Below are 17,361 nucleotides of genomic sequence, written 5' to 3' on the forward strand. Positions count from 1 at the left end.
TGAAAAAAAATCTCAACACAGGATTGTATGTTCATACCCAGGCTCAATGATGGTCAAGCACATGTTGTACCAAGCATACCTGGATCCAAGGGCGTTCTTTCTCTTTCATTGTAGTGCTCCAAGCATTGTATGATCCAGAATTGTTTAATCGGGCTAGCTTAGGTTCCCAATAGTCTAGACAGAAAATATGAATAAAGCAAGAACTTAAAGAGAGGTGCTGAAAAAAATTGGAGGCTGTAAGTAGCTACTGATGTTGAGTGCTTCAGTTATTTTCCAGTCCATCTTGAGGAAAAAAAAACCCAACCAATAGACTCCAAAACCATGATCTAGGATAATTTGGACACGGTCAGCAACTGAAAGTCAGCTGTTACCCTGCAAATTTTAATAGCTGGCAGAATGACTTTAAAAATAATAGCCTTTTACGTAATGTACTGTCTACTAATTTGGAGCCAGGGTCTAGAGTTTGCTAAACAAGTTTTGTCCGCCAGCAGGATCAGACACAAAATGTGCTCTACATCCATGGCAGAGAGCTTCCCTCTGCATAAGGAGGTTTCCATGTTAACAACTGAAATATATATGACAATACAGCTCTCAAGCCTTCATAACAGTGTGGTGGGAAATGAAGAAAGAAAATTAAATCTACGTAAAAATCAGTTCTCCAAATTAAGTAATCTATTTGTTATTTTGAGGGAAAGGATGTGTGCTCCTGCGTGCGTGTGTAATGTGCATACCTTGATTTGCCACTGTCCACGCAAAATTCTATCAGTTTCTCTATCAAATGATCCCATTTTCATACCAGGAGTAAACTTGATAAATTAAATACTCTGTCATTGCTCTGGATGCCAGGTTCCCAAATCTTTCATAACAGATACACTTTCAATCACAGGATCCCAGGTTGGAAGGGACCTCAAGAATCATCCAAGTCCAACCTTTCTTGGCAAAAGTACAGTCTAGACAAGATGGCCCAGCACCCTGTCCAGATGAATCTTAAAAGTATCCAGTGTTGGGGAACATTGTTCTTTCATATCTCATACCATATGCAAGTCTCAAAAGCTTTTTGAACACTTGCTGTTGATTTTCAAGCAGGGAACCCAAAGGGCAACAAGATAAAGCTGGATTTGTTCCAGGTCATCCAGCAGGCCACAGACAGGGGCCTCCCTGACTCAGGCAGTAGACCTGTGACACCGTTAAGATACAATGAGGGCTACTTAGGACAGCTCACAATCTCTGCTTGCATCACTGGAGAGCTTTTTAACCTGACAGTTGATTCCCTGTTGAACTGATCCTGTACGACATATCATGAAATGACAAAAGAATATGCAACTGCAATACTTTGCTGGGGATATTCAGGAGCATGCCGGGACCTTTTCAAGTATTAACTCACCTATATGATCTGAAGCGTTGATTTGCGAATCAAGTATAAGTCCACTTGCTAGACCCATTGGAATCCTGCACTCTAAAGAGAGCACAGTGAGTTTGTTGTTAAAGAAAAAGGAGGGCTACTCCAATATATATTCTGGTGGAATCTTCCAAGACATCATCATTTAGAACAATTCTTAGTAATACTATAACATCACCACTCTCTTCCCAGAGAAGGCCAAGTTAATCTCTGCAGTTTCTCTCAGCAGACTGATCCACTGGTGACTGTGAGGAAACCTCACTAGCTAGTATGCTAAAGGAATAAAAATAGTATGCTAAATAATTCAAAGTTAGCCTGCTAGAGGCTAAATATTTTTTCTTCTAGAGTAAGTTTACAGTATCCACTCCACCCCCTCCTTCAAAGCACAGAGAATCTGCTTTGGGTTTTTGCAGAACAATCTCCCAAATTTATTTTCAGTGATCCTGAAAGGGTAGAGATGACTTTACAGCTTGACTCCCCCAGCCACAAAACACCTTAGTTCAGTACCTTTCTCTATAACCAAATAGGATGCCTGCATTCCTGCTTGCTGGTATTCCCCCACTTCAGTGTCTAAAAGCCACCAGCCAGGTCTCTGTGGTTTCATTTCAATTGTTCTAAACGAGCCTTGAAAAAAACGGAAGAGAAATGTATCAGAAACGTTAGCATTATAAGGTTGATGTTAGCAAGGCTGGATGTTAAACCAAAGATCATCCTATGACTTAATCCAGAAAAATTAAATAACCTGCTACAGATTGCAGAGCACAGTAACTACCACTGTCTTGATATTTATTTTGGTTTTTCTTAGCAAGAAAGTTTCAGCTGGAAACTGAGATTGGAATTAAGTGACCAGATCAAAACCTAACCTTTGCTGCTGGTGCAAAGTAGAAAACTTTGGCTGCCTGTATGTAACAACAGATACCAGCCCATTAAGTACAGTGCTGAGCCATGTAATGAACAGTGCTAGGAAGTTTATTACATAATGTAGGGATGGTAATTCTGTGGTGCTGATTATAGTTCTTACTTGTGCTGCCCCAGTGTGTTGTTCAAGTAATGTATAGAGTGGATATAAAGAAGCCAAAAGTAGATGTAGGAGAATCAGATGTATGGGCCCTCCCCTCACTTTCTGCATGTCCCAGGAGGGCCAAGGATTGAGCAGGAAGCAGATATGGTTTAGGCAGTTTGCCACACTTTTTAGAAAGCACGGTACATGCCAAGCCAATTTTTTATTTATAATTGGAATTACAATTCCAAGCCATTATTTTGATCTCCTTGTTTCCTGGTTCTGTTTGGGTTTTTTTTGTTTGGGTTTTGTTTGTTTGTTTGTTTTTTTTAAAAGACTTGTAGCTGGCAGTACAGGCTTTATAAGTGCTGTTACTGCACACTCGCACTGCTGGCAGTGATGGGCAAGGGAGTATATCCTGTGGCCTAATAAATGCTTTTAGCCTATTTCCTTTCTTTCTGGACATAAGAATTCTCCTAGGGCTCACATTTGTTCTTTCTCTTCTGTTTCTCTTTCATGCTTGTCTTGACATTATAAAAATAAACCCTCACTGTACTGAGCCAGATACCAATAGTCTTTCCCAGCAAACATCAGTGAGACCTCAGTGGTACTGAAGCCTGGGGACACATGGACAGGATGGCTGCACTATTTTACGTTTGTCATTTCACGAGGAGTCGGTGGCCGACACTGTCCTACTGACTTCCTTTTTCCAATACCGACCTTTGCTGTCGAGCATCTTCCAAAGCCAAGCCCAGCACCAGGAGCCACTTTGCACATAGGAAAAGAGAAATGCAATGAAGGAGAGAAACCTGCTCACGCGCACGTATCTGGTGAGTGGGGCAAGGAAAGTGCAAACCAGAAGGCAGTGCTGCAGACCATACTGCTATTCATTTTCCATATATATCCCTTCTCACCCAAGAAGACGACATTTGTCCAAGCACTTAAGTTTTGTCTGTAACTTTACTGGTATTTCCAGTTTAAAGGATAACACCGTTATCTTTATTTCCCCCCTCCCATAGTGTTAAGTGAGGTGCAAAGATTTTCCTTCTGACCATCACAGGCAAATGAACTGTTAGTGCTCTCAAACTCTTTGCTACTGTGCCCAAAGCCAACTTCTGTTCACCTTTACATTGGTATGATGACAACAGACTGCAACGATCACCCCTTAGAAGTTACTCTGCTGTGATAGTTACTTACCTGGAAGGAGTGTGTATGTACCAAGCTGATGCTTTGGCTCTCCTTGTTCTATGAAGGTCTGTCCATGAAAATGAACAACATGAATGTCTTTTGGCCCACCCATATTCAGCAAATGCCATCGGACCAGTTCACCTTCATACATCCTCAAGCCTTGCAAATTGTAGGTAATCCCATTAATGGCTGAAAAAGATATATTGTTAGTAAGGAAAACTGCTCACAAAACAGGTCTCAGAGTGCTAGAATGTAGTTATCAAAATGAGTAAAATACTTAATGAAGTAATGTATTTGGGAAAAACACCACTTTTCCCAATTCAAAGTGCTACACACTTTATAGTCTATGTACATCAATTCAGAAAATCCAGGGACCTCACCAGAGGATTTGAGCACAGTTTGCAACATGTGGCAGCCAGGAGAAGGAGGTGTAAGAGATTAAATGTCACATGAAGTCCAAACGGAAGGACAGCTATCCAAAACGTGTTCTGGAGCTTACATTTCCACAGCCATACAGGCATAACTGACATCTTTGGTTAATAACTGATTTTATAGACCACATTTTCAAAAGGCAGCTTCTACTTTTCAACATGCCTTTTTCAAACGTGGTCACAGCACACAAGCATCAGATATTCAAAGACAGCAACAAGAGTTTTGTTATTGACCATTATTTCAAAGAGAAAAAAGGCTGACCTTTGAACAGTCAGCCACTGACCTCTACATGACTAAAATCGCTGTATCCACAGAGAGGTATATGAAGGGCTGTCCTACAGCTGCTTCAGATTCCTCAGCAGAACTAGTTTATTTGTCAAATTATTACAATATTTTTAAATTTCTTGCAAAAAGTTTTCAGGGTATTAGCTTCTTACTGAAAAGAGTTGTTTTGGGTTTTTTTAAATATGGGGAGTAGATATATGAGAGTGTGAGAGAGAAGTTTTCTGTTGAAAGTTTCAGTCTAATATGTCCTTTCTTAATTCTAATAACAAATTTCCAGTCAATGCTAATCTTTACATATAAAACTATGACTATTATGGGTACAACGGAAAACAAAAAAACCCATTCACATAATTAATGTGTAGGATTTATGCATGTTCATAGGCACTGTAAACTGAGATACCTCCCCTAATACCTTTCCCTGTATCCCAATAAACAAAATACTTGGCAAAATGAAATAAGTACCATAGAATTTGTGGCATTGCTGCATTTCTTGGGTCTTCTCAGTACAAGGCCTTCTAGAACGTTTGTCAAAGTACCAGCTTTTCTCTTCATCAAAGACCATAAAAAGCAGGAAAAAGTCTCGGGTCGATGTTTCGCTGTTTGACTTACTGAAGGTACCTTTTTGACAGATCAGGATTGGCCCAATCAAACCAGAATGAATATCTTTCTCCTAGAAGGTAGAAACTCAGATGTAAAAGTGGATTTCCCAAAATACGTCAAAAAAACCCATAGCATTCTGTAGAAATGCATCAGGCCCTAAAAATTTAAAGCGAAGGCCAGAATTGCTGTTGCCTTGACTTTCCCCTGCTCAGTCTACCAAAGAATTTGAATTCTTCAACAGCTTATATCCTCTTTTAACTGAGTGTAAGAGATTAAATGTCAGATGGGAACATCAGGCCCAACAGAAAGGACAGCTATCTTAAACGTGTTCTGCAGCCACAGCCATACAGCAACATCATCTGGAGATATCCAAAACCCAACTGGACACGGTCCAGGACAACCTACTCTAGCTGACCCTGCTGGAGTTGCAGGGGGTGGACTACATGATCTCTAGTGATCCCTTCCAACATCAATGTTTCTGTGATTCTGTGATCAACCCCAGCAACACTACCACTTCTATTTTGATTTCCCTACCAGATTTAAATCGGAGTAGTAGATCCAGGACCGACAAGCTGCTCCTGGCTGCACAGGTCCCGATCGCCTGTTTGCATACCATACATAGATATAGCTGTTATTTGGCTGAACTTTGTCATCCTCCTTAAACCAAGCGGTAGATTCATCATCATAAAAGCTTCCCTCAGAGGACTTCTCATAGAGGAGTCCATGAGCATGGACGGAATATGGTCTGGACGCCAGATTCTTAAAATGAACCTTAAAAAAAAAAAAAACCAAAAAAACATTCTGTTCAGCAAATTCAGGCCTAAACCAAAGTCCCCACACAATACATTCCCATGACCTCAAATGAGGGTCAAGATTGGTGCAATGATTACAGGCTATGTTCATGGCAAAGCTAGCAGGGATAGCTTTTGATATCTCCATGCAGAGTCACCCGCTTTGATGCGGGAAGTTAATTAAAAAGTAGAAACCATGAGTCTAACTCCCTGTCTTCCACTGAGTCTAGGTTCCTAGGACTTGTACTGCTGCCCTTCACACCTCAATATGCTTTGTTACAGCAAGCAGGGAGATGGGGAGTTTCTACCCCTTGTGCTTTCCTGCACGGTCACACTAAAGAATGGCACAAGATAGTAACACTAGACCTCTGCGTGTATCACTCTCTCTGAAATAAGAGCTTCTCACCTGTCCTAGAGAAGCATGAGGATAGGGAGATTACATATTTCCCTCTCCTTAGAGAAAGACACTCCCAAGCTAAAAGAGCCTCTTTCTTCTCTTACTCATGCTTTAAAATGTAGCTCAGTGTGTTCCTGTTGTGCACTACTCCTGAAATAAGCAGAAAGCAGCGAGATCTACTCTCCCCATCTAAGTCCATGCCTGTGTGTTGGAAGCCTGGATGAGAGAAGGGAAACTGTACAATTATGTGCTTCCTAATGCAAATATACCACTGTATCACCAGGGATACAGTCACTCTCCATCCTTGTTGTTTGTATTAGAACTAACCAACCCATTTACAGCAAAAATTTTCAGAGGAAAATACACTTTTTGGACAAATATATTTGTCTTGAATACAAATTTACTAATTTCTTTAAAAAAAATAAGCTCCCTTTAAACATAAAAGTAGTATTTTTCAGACCCAGTGTAACCTGGGTCTAAAAAACTTTTTTTTTTTTAATGTTAAACTTAAGTCTCGCTTTACATTAGACTGATAAGCCAGTATTTAACGTTGGGAAACATAAGAAAAACAGAAATGGATTTACTGTGGATAGGAGAGAAAAAGCATATGTTTCAAAGAAACACATCACTGCGCTTGTATGTCTACACTGTGATTTCTGGCTTTGAAAACTGTTTCCCCATCATCATCTATTTAAAAATTTGTGGTATTTTTAGACCCATTCAATGTCACACTGTAAGACCGCCATAAGAATCTTATCCTGCACCCATATTCAAAACATTGACCTACTAGGATAACATCGTCCACTTCAGCCCGGATAACTGGCCCCAGGATGCCAAGGTGTTCTTTATCTTCATCTTCATCCTGAAGAGTTGTAAAGGTACTGTCTGTATAGCTTTGGAAAATCACTTTGTATGTGCTGCCATCTTTACAGGTTTTGTCATTCATCGTTGTACTGAAAGGAGATCCCCAATTAGAAACCCACACAGTGAATCACAAATAATAGCTGTGATGAAATCTGAGAACTCATACAGCAGGAACAGTTTAGAATATAAAGAATAAACACACAAATAAATGTCAGATGATTCTGAAAATCATGACTTGCAATGTTTAAGCAATTCTAGTTCTACAGTTGTATGTGAGACCCTTCAAAGATTTGGTCAGCTATCACCGAAAAACTCCAACTAGTCTCTGAAAACCCACCTGAGCTCTATTTTCCTTTTATACCATGAGCCTTAATAATCTGAATCAGAGCTTAGCTCAGAGTGTAGTGAGCCTACCACCTATACCCTACTGTCTCACAGATGTACCTTCTCTGGAAAGCCAACAGAAACACGTTTTACATTTGGTTATACCTGCATTTTGCAACACAGAGCTGGTAAGAAAAAATAAGCTTTTAGGCATTCAAACCATTCTTCAGATCTTAAATAGAAACACTCAAATGCTATTATTCTGATAAAACATATATCATTCTCTATAAACTTTGCCTCATTATCAATTCTGCAAAAACCAGAAACTTAACCAAAGTCATCTAAGTAGGAAGAAAGGCTGGTTTTCAGCTCTTCACCACACTGAGGTGGTGTATGCCATGAGCTCTCAATTTTACTGGAACTACACACCTCACACCAGCTGAGGGTGAACCTCACTGGGGAGATCTACATAGAGCTCCGAGCATAAGGATTTAGACTGGCTCTTAGGAAGGATTTCTTTGCAGAAGGGGTCGTTGGGCGTTGGAATGGGCTGCCCAGGGCAGGGGGGGAGTCCCCATCCCTGGAGGGGTTGAAGAGTCGGGTTGACCCAGCGCTGAGGGATCTGGTGGAGTTGGGAACGGTCAGTGTGAGGTTCATGGTTGGACTGGAGGAGCTTCAAGGGCTTTTCCAACCCAGATGATTCTGTGATTCTTTATTTTACAAGTGTGCAAAGAGCCTGTCTGTAGTCTCTGCCATTTTTGCAAGTGCCACTTACACGGACTGAGATGAGACAGGAGTAAATCTGGAGAATGCTGAAAATGTGGTGTGGGGGAAAACATCAAATAAAATGGAAATTCAATTTGAGAAATAATATATGTTTGGAGGTGATTTTTGTATAATGAAAATTTTCTTGCTCCTGTTTTTGTCGCTTTTGATAAAACCTGAAGTTGTGGCAGTTTTGGTCTTGTTCATTTCAAGGGCCACAACATTTAGCTTTTTGATGAAAAGTGACTAGGAATTCTACTCATTCTAATTTGTATGAATTAAGATAATGAATTTTTAGTACAGAGTTTCTCTCAAGCCACATATACTCTTTGTTGTGGCACAGTGGCCAGTCTTCCCTGTCAAAATGAAAGAAAACCCCTTAACATTAGCATTTGTGATCCAGTTACTTTCTGATGTCTCTAAACAGTAGGAACAACAATGTAATCATTCATGCAGCTTTAAGTATAAGGAAGTCACCAGTGTGGTTAATAAATTTGCATCTTTCATATATTTTTCAGTCCTGCAGCCTTGTGAAATTGGAAATTGCTATTATCCCATTTTACAATAGAGAACTGAGACACCAGAATCACTTCTTGCTAGTGCTAGAAACTGTGATTTCATCTCATTGGCACATTCTGTCCGTATTGGATTAGTCCATCCGTTAAATTCCTGGAAAGACTTTGTACAAGGAGGTCTCTATCCTGTCTCTACTACAGAATCCAAGAATTCAAGGAGGAAGTAAAACAGGTCATTCAGTATAAAACAACTAACTGGAAGTTTCCCTCTTGACCCCTTACAATGGGTTCTTCAGCTTCTGTTTTAAAGAGTGTTTCTAGTGAGATACAAAAGGGGGCTAAGAAAAAAAAAAGGGTTCTTAGTTGTGTTGCTCTTGATTATAGTAATCTCTCTCTATGACATTCTAGGGCGATCCCAGCCTCCCGTGGAAAATTCTTAGGGTCCTGCAAATGAAGTGTTGGAAATCACATCACACATTACAGATGCTCTTAAATTTATCAGCATGTGAATCAACATTCTGCTAGTATGTATCAGGAAGGCGTGCAAAATGTAAGCAAATGATTTAGCCAAACCTTTTTTTATATCCTGCATAGTTCCAGCAGACTTCTTTAGCTGCTATGTAGTATCTCCTCTCATTCCCTTTGCTACGCAGGTAGTGTTCAGCAATGTTTTCTGGGTTGCGTTGTTCGTTGATATTCACTTTTGGATCTGTCATGTACGGGTCATCAAAGCTCACATAATGGTATTCGTATTCAGCACCTGACGTTTCCTCGCCGTAAGACCCTTCCGTAATATATTCGTAGTCTCCATTTTCTTGGGGAAGCCCAATCACGATCGATGGCTTAAACTGCCGTGGGGTGAGCGTGTAATTTAGCGACTCTCCGTGCCTGGCTCTACGCAGATCCACTGGATGGGTGGCCTCACTGGGTGCCCCCGTGGTGTTAGCGCAACACGGCCGCGTCGTGCAGTTGGTCTCACCTGAAAACAACGTACGGCCAAACCCTGCTGTAGAATTGGTGGGTTTTTGAGGCTTTTTGCTCCTTGGGCTCAGCAAGTGAGTCGTTTTTGGATAGTCCTTTTTTTTCCTTCGCATCTTGATGAAGGTTCCAGATGTACTCAAAGTACCATTCTTGTTCCCCTCCTTTCCTTTCAGAGTTGGGTGCATGTGGTTCCCTTTGTGGTTTTCTCCTATTAGATGTGAGAACCCTTGATACTTCTTCATAAGCTTCTTATTTATGAATGCTGTACCATTCCTGCCATGATGATTTAACTTACCACTAACAGATTTATCTAAATTTGCCTCTAATCCCAGAGTCCCCTTTGCAGACACCAAATTCCATTCCTCATTTGTCATTTTAGATGAGTATTTGCCAGCCCTGGGCAGTGAAGCTTCTAGTAGGTTCTTCACTAGTGCACGGTTGGAATTAGGGCTTATATTGCCTAATGTATGATCTAAAGAAAAAGCATCTGCTTGTTTATCTTTGGATAGCTTGGATTCAGGGAGGCTGGATGCATTAGACACATCTCCTTCAATGAGGTCCAAAGCTCGCGTCAGGTTAAATGCACGTGTGGCATTTTCCATCTTTGCTTCCTCCTCTTCCAGTTCATCATCATAATCGTTTGGAATCTGGCCAGTTCCCACCGTGTCTGTATCAGATGCGTTCTCTGCATGATGCACAGGATGAGGTGCACTTGTCATCTCAGAAAATGAGACGTTTTTATTTCGTACACGATTTAGAAGGGTGTTCATCATTTGGACAGCGTAAAACTTCATGGCCAGCGAGTTTCGCCTTTTCCTGTTACTGTTATGATTTCCTCTTCCTGTACTTTCCTCTTGATGCTTTTCTGAAAAAAAATTACTGGCCTTTCCATCAGTTGGAAGCTCTTCTGCAACATTAATTTGGCCTTCCCCATTGCTCAGCAAGTGTTCACCTGCAGACATGTTATCATGACCTATTTCATAATTGCTTTGACTTCTGTTCTCAAACACCAAATCAGCCTTTCCATCACTTGTGCTAGCTAAAAATAAGTCCTCTTCCACTGTGACTGATGTGTGATTTGACTGGAATGTTTCAGCCTCAGTTGGAGGAAAAGGAGTGATACGAGTTTCTAAGAACTTCGAGGTGTTTGTGGATTCACTACTATTTATAGCTGCCAGACCTGAGCCCGCTGCCCCCTCAGAACTCGCAGCATCAGTGCCTTCATCCTGTTCCCAGGCCAATGCTGTAAGGTTTTGTTTTTCTTCATCCCCTGTCGCCTTCCTCGAGCTTCGGATGGAGTAAAAAGAAGCCAGGTAATCCTGATAATCCAAATCCTCCTTATCTCCTTCTTCTTGCACATCTTCTTCAACTGAGGTGGAAGCAGCCTTTCTATCAGTCTTGGTGTAAGAGAAGTCTATAACATCAAATGTGTCATCTTCCTCATAGTCACATTTGGCATCTCTGAACCTCAGCCTCATGCCGTAACTCATCTCTGGGGAACCCCAGGATGCCAAAAGCCAAGTACCTGCAATTGAAATTGAAAAGTGTTTTTCTAATATGCAGTAGTTACGAGAGCAGACTTTGGCTATCATGTAAGTGGTCAGGGCAAGTTAGTGGGTTTGTTTCTACAGCACCTGCTATAGCAGAGTGCTAATCCTCATCTGGGATTTCCATGAGCTCTCGTTGCAATGAAAAATAATTAATAGATGTAAATAAATAATAGCACATATAAATAAATACATATAAGAGCTGGAGCTCTTCTCCACAGATTAAGCTCTACCTAGGACCCGAGTCCAAACATAACCCATAAAAGAGATGGATATGAAAAAGAAAGGAAGGAACAGTATATAAAGGATCCTTTGTTTAGATCTGGATCTAAGATTGGGATCTTCTGAGATAAAGTTTTAATTTTGTCCTGTTCTTAGTGTTGTGTGCATTGCCACACAGATAGAGCATTCTGAACAAAACAAATACATCCTGAGGCACTGTTGACAAACATCTGACAAACAGTATTTTAAAAGCTTTTGAATGCATAAAGGATGATCTTTAAAAGAATAAAGTAATTTGAATTTCCAGTCTGGACAAAACGTTCAGCTGCCAATCTGAGGCATCTTAGATTAACCTAAAGGTTTCAGTAATTACTCCAAAACCTAGTCAGAAGATAAGTTCCCCATTTGAAACTAGGATCTGCAGAGAACAAATTACAACCTGTTTCCCTAAACAGCATCAAGTTCTGTGCTTGTCACAGCTTCCTTCTGGAATTAGCAAAAATTACAGAATAGACAGAATTAACAGAGCTTGAGAAAACCAGCCTTTTTTATTTAAAAGGTCATATAAATTTTTTCTGTATTTATCAGAGTTTGAAGTGACCTGCATTAGCCTTCCTTATTTCTAACAGCAAATTTACAAAAGAAAACATGTGCTAGATGGAAAGAACAGATTGCATACCAAAATCAAGCAAAAGTACAACTTCATTACTGGGGTGGTTTCCATAAAGTCTGATGGAGTTTTAACGATTCCCTAGTCTTGAAGAATAAAACCCACTTAACATACAATACATTTTTAACTTATAAAGTCTTGATGTGCGATCACCAAAAACAAGCTTTGAGGATGTAAATAATTCATTATTTAAATAGATAAAAGATACCAAAGACTACTGGTATTTTAAATAGGATGAGAATATCTAAACCTTGTGGGATTTTTAGGATGATCACTAAACAGTCACAGCCTTCAGTGAGGAAGAATCTCTGTCCTTTTGCAGACACACTTAATTCCATAAGTGTGGACTACATGGGTTCTAGCATCACCTTTTCAAGACATGGTATTAATCCTAGTTAGACATTGAAGTGTATCCTGATGGACCAATGACCTGATTCAGTCAGGCAGACTTTACTGCTGCTAAATGACCACAAGACTAAGGTGAGGTGTAGCCCCTTTGTCCAATAACGACTAGCATAAGTTAACAGTCTTGGCCCATTTTAGCTAACTCAGGATGGACAAATACGTGGCAGCGTTGGGAATCATACAGTGGAGCTAATACTGGATTGTTTCCAAGGACAGTCTTAGAATTGCCTTAAAATGATCACTGCTAATCCAAATATTGAGAAGTGAAATAAATAAATAAATAAAAAACAACAATAAAAAGAGCCTCAGTATAGCATACAATTGTTGTATTCTATACTGTGTAGTCAACAAAACTCCATACACATCAGTTTCACTGGGGAATGATTCAACATTTTCCAGCGCTGTGTTTATCTGAAAAGCTTTCTTTCATATTTAGGTAAATTCTTACAGACTGGAGATTAAAAAAAATGTCTTAGAAGAGCTGTCAAACACTATAGTTTTACCACTTACCAACATTGTCCATTTCCACTGTGACTGATTCTCCACTCATTGGGAAAAGGTTCAATACATCTTCATATTTCCCTTGATATAGAAAAGAGTGCCCAGAAAGGCGAACAGAGACAATCTCATCATGGGTGCCAACACTGGAGAAGTGCCACTGAACCACGTTATCTTGGCAAAATCCAAGGACTTCACTGCTGTCGGACACATAGCCATTTATTGCTAAAAGGAAAGCAAAATAAAAGTGGTCGCAGTATTTTCAGAGTAAGACTTCACAGAATCACAGAATCGTCTCAGTTGGAAAAGCCCTTGAAGCTCCTCCAGTCCAACCATGAACCTCACACTGACCGTTCCCAACTCCACCAGATCCCTCAGCGCTGGGTCAACCCGACTCTTCAACCCCTCCAGGGATGGGGACTCCCCCCCTGCCCTGGGCAGCCCATTCCAACGCCCAACAACCCCTTCTGCAAAGAAACACTTCCTAAAACCTCCTGTTCTTTGATATCAGTCCACGGAACTGGACTCACATTTTCACCTGGAAAGAGACTGGCACAGGGCTGAAACCACAATAGCCTTGATGGAGATTCCAGCTCTGGACATAGTATCTCTAAGGCAGCAGGGTGCTGTGTCAAAGTTAAATAACCCTTGCCTTTGCTTCAGGGTCCAGAGCCAGCCTGGTCCCTAAAATACTGCATATTTCTGTACGGTGCCACCTGGCATGGTTAGAAGTTCACTGACTCTCTAGTGAATTCCCTCATTGCACTACATCCGAGAACAAGCAATTACTGAATGCTCAAGTTCACATGAGCTTTCATAACATTCCAGTTTGATATCCCACTCACTGTGCATTATGTTGGAGTTATAGAACTTGGGATCATCCCTTTTAACACTGGCAGGGTTGCTGCAGTAGTCCTTGATGTTATCCTCTATGTACCAGCTCTTATTTTCATCAAACACAGCAAACATTGCCTGCTGCTCCCCATCTGCCTTTTTCTGAAAGACAATCAACACAGCACTTACATTTTATAAGCAGAGATATTATTAAGGACTCAATCCTACTGTGTTTCTTACTATGTAAGCAATATAATCTCCACCAGCGTTGTGGTAAGTGGGATCCAAGGGCTAAGTTAAAGGGAGTAGGGGGTCATGAATTCAAGGTCACAATCCTACTACTGCGACCAACCTCAGCAAGCGACTAGCACTGCTGATATGCAGATGGTATATGACTGGGCGCTCTGTAAAAGGACAACCCTCCTGGTTTGACCTGAGCACAAGCTTTTGACACTTTTTTCTCCCAAGTGATGCTCAAGTCTTTGCCAAGCAAGATTTCAATGGATGGTTAAGAGAACCGCTCTCCCAGAACTCTCCCATGCTCTTTGGGTTGCTCTGGATTCAGCCATGCCTGAGACTGTCAGACTGTTGAGTTGTATCTGTTACAGAAAGGGCCAGCTCAGATCTGAATGTCTTTAGAGTGTGAAAGTGTAATAGCAGCAGGAAATTTTATTATCAAATCTAGTAATAATCAGGCTGACCGTTTGCTGAAATGCCGCTCTTGCTAAGAAAAATCAGAATATGATTCCTCTACCCCTGGGGACAGTTAGAGGACTGTTTCTTCAAGCCATTTCTTCAGGAACCTATTGGTTTAATTACTCTCTACATGACAGTTCTCTAAGGGGAGCAAAGCCAAATTCTCTGTAGGTCAAATAATATTTTTTTGAGCAAAATCTATCTCTAAGAGGTTGCCAAACATGTTACCTGCACACCCTTCTGCGTCAAGGCTTCGCTTTTACAAATCAGAAGTGGGCCGATCAGCCCAGAGGCTATATCTCTCTCAGTATCTACAGCACTATGATAAAGCCTCGTAATACATTGTGCATCCTGTTCAGTGGGTTGGTCCGTTTTAGCAATTTTCCATTCGTAAGTGTATGTCTTCCCGGGTTCAATTCCTCTACTCTGCGTGCTATTGCCTACGGAAAAATAAAGGAGAACAGTAATGATACACACTTAGAGCCAGATCTTTATATAACATCAGGCTACAGCTTTTAATGAAATTAGTGCAGTTATGCCATTTCAAGCTACCTGCTTTGGAGGGGATGCTGTGGCTAGGAACGTGCATGTCTGGGAGACCTCAATTCTGTGCTCTGCCTCTGCTGACCACTTGTGTAACCTTATGGAGAGACCAAGGTATTACAGACAAATACCTTTTTTTGGTGTCATCGTTTTCTGTTCTTGTTTATGACCTGAAGTTCAGTGTGAACTTTTGTCTCTCTCTAAAGTCATAAACAAGTTCCTAGCCACAGCATCTCCTTCAAAGCAGTGAAACCCTCCACAACAGTTAGTGCTATGCAAAGCGTAATTCACAAATTTCTTACTTGCAGGATCCAGAGGATAATCAGCTCCTTCAGCATTCTTTGAAAGTGTCACCCCATGGAAGTAAATGCTGTAGGGTCGACTGGCCTTATTTTTGAATACAATCTATATTGAGGGGCAAATGGGAAAAAAAAAAAAAAGAATTTAGTATTCAGCAAATCCTTGTCTGAATACATAATGAGTTTCAACGACAGTAGAATTTTGCCTGGTTTCAGCCAGGAAGCAGTAGAAAGGCAAAGGAATGTCTTAAATATTGTCTGATAATATAAACCCATGGTCTAAATGCTGCTGGTACCCTGCTGCTGGGCTTTGTAGAGCCCATTGAGTGAAGTTCAGCTTCTTACACCCGATCTCTGGAAAATCTAAAAAGAACACTTGTTCTTCCAGCTACTCAGGCACACACTACCTCAGGGAATATGAAGTTATTGACTAAAGCTCTTAAGAACCTTAAATATAGGAGAAAACAAATTTAAACAGATTTAAAAACGAATCTTGTCCCAGATTCCAAGACCCAAAGGGGATATGGAAGGAAAAGGCAAAATGTTCTGCCTATTCTTGATGAAACCAGAAGAAAAGAAGAAACGTGCTAAACTCAGAGTCACAGTCACGGTGGCAACTAAAAGTCATGAAACTTTGTCATTAAATGACAACAGAAAGACAAGTGGATGTGACAGCAGCACAAGCTTGTAATGAAAACGCTTTGTAGTTTCATTTCATAACCCCATGAAGGAATATTTAACTATGAAAACTGAGTACCATTGTTTAAAACAGCCAGAAAAAAATAACAACATAAGGAATGAGGGGCTCATGAAGCTTGGCCTCACATCCAAATCCCCCCAGAAGTCCAGCTGGGTCTAGCTTTTTTTCATTTTGGACCAGTGTCAACATATAACTATATTTTACGAAGAGCGTGAAAAAAATGTGTTTGTTGTAAAATAAAGTACAATCATGGAAACTATAGAGGGAATGCTGGAAAATTTAATCTAAACACTGTCAACTTGTGATCATACCTTTCAATAGGGCCAATATTAGCTATATTTTTTTTTTTTTTTTACAAAAAACCCAAATCAAACTAGTTCTTTTGTATCTCTGCCCAACAGAAAATTATGCTATAGTATAAATAATCTCTGAATTTCTGTTACTTACTTTGACTTTGTCATTGAGTTGAGCTCTGATAATAGGGCCCAAGATTCCAGTTTCCTTGGGACGAGGATTTTCTAGACGTTTAGTGAAGCTGGCATCGGTATATTGCCTAAAAATAGCCTTTTTATACTTTTTACCTATGAGATTTGAGAAGTTGTCCAAGTGCTGTGCTTTATAGTGTCTTAAAAATAAAGGAAAAGACAAGTGATCAGCAAAACTTGAATAGTGACATCTGTTAGAATACAGAATTAGTACTCAAGCAACTGGTAGAAACGTCACTGCTTGAAAAAATCCAAACCCTGAACTAACCTAATGCTATTCACCCCAAATTCTAAATTTGGTAAGAAGCTTGAAACATTGTGTTTTAGTATTATATATGACCAATTAGTATCAGAGTTTACATTTAATAGGGTATACAAGCAAGAAAGAAACACACTGAAGCAGCAGCTACATTTTCAAGATAAAATAGCAGAAATCACTATTCTTTTACAAAGGAGTCGTTGAGCATAGAATAAATAATTTGCTTACAGTAGCAAATGCTCTAGGAGAGACAGGAACTGACAATCCTAATTCTAGTCAAGCACCATACAGTAAGTAGTGTTAAACTCAGGTTTAAAAACATTAACATTGTTAATGCTGAGAGCAAGACTAGGATAAATACTGGGAAGTAACACAGAGTAACGTGTTTGTCCTGGACACCTGTGCTTCAACAAAGGTTACTGAACTGGGGTAAACTCTAATTTTGAACACAAGAGGAAAAATCAGAGCACTGAGGTGGTTAAATAATGGCATGTAACTAGCAGGAAAAGATATAAAACTTTGCTCCATGCAGTTCAAGAGCAAGTAAGAAGGGAAGCAAATCATCCTGAAGAAGGAGGAATACTTAGAGTTATGTGAACACTATATTCTAAGGAGGTATATGAAACTATAACCCCATAGGGGGTAAGGAATTTGTCTTGTTC

At 40.2% G+C, this 17,361-nt stretch overlaps 1 protein-coding gene across 3 annotated transcripts in view; it reads right to left on the reverse strand.

Annotated features, from left to right (window-relative positions):
• F5 (coagulation factor V) overlaps positions 1 to 17,361 on the reverse strand; it is a 45,964-nt gene that overhangs the window by 6,933 nt on the left and 21,670 nt on the right. For all 3 annotated transcript variants that reach the window (XM_074852520.1, XM_074852534.1, XM_074852525.1), the window contains 13 exons: positions 16,403 to 16,580; positions 15,259 to 15,361; positions 14,642 to 14,853; positions 13,729 to 13,879; positions 12,896 to 13,108; positions 9,134 to 11,066; positions 6,880 to 7,045; positions 5,439 to 5,675; positions 4,767 to 4,974; positions 3,597 to 3,776; positions 1,907 to 2,023; positions 1,385 to 1,456; positions 80 to 174 (listed from right to left, as the gene is read on the reverse strand). In XM_074852520.1, the coding sequence (XP_074708621.1) occupies positions 80 to 174; positions 1,385 to 1,456; positions 1,907 to 2,023; positions 3,597 to 3,776; positions 4,767 to 4,974; positions 5,439 to 5,675; positions 6,880 to 7,045; positions 9,134 to 11,066; positions 12,896 to 13,108; positions 13,729 to 13,879; positions 14,642 to 14,853; positions 15,259 to 15,361; positions 16,403 to 16,580 (3,865 nt within the window). The remainder of the gene's footprint in view (positions 1 to 79; positions 175 to 1,384; positions 1,457 to 1,906; positions 2,024 to 3,596; positions 3,777 to 4,766; positions 4,975 to 5,438; positions 5,676 to 6,879; positions 7,046 to 9,133; positions 11,067 to 12,895; positions 13,109 to 13,728; positions 13,880 to 14,641; positions 14,854 to 15,258; positions 15,362 to 16,402; positions 16,581 to 17,361) is intronic.

This window comes from Strix uralensis, chromosome 2 (genome assembly GCF_047716275.1).
Source record: "Strix uralensis isolate ZFMK-TIS-50842 chromosome 2, bStrUra1, whole genome shotgun sequence".
NCBI lineage: Eukaryota > Metazoa > Chordata > Aves > Strigiformes > Strigidae > Strix > Strix uralensis.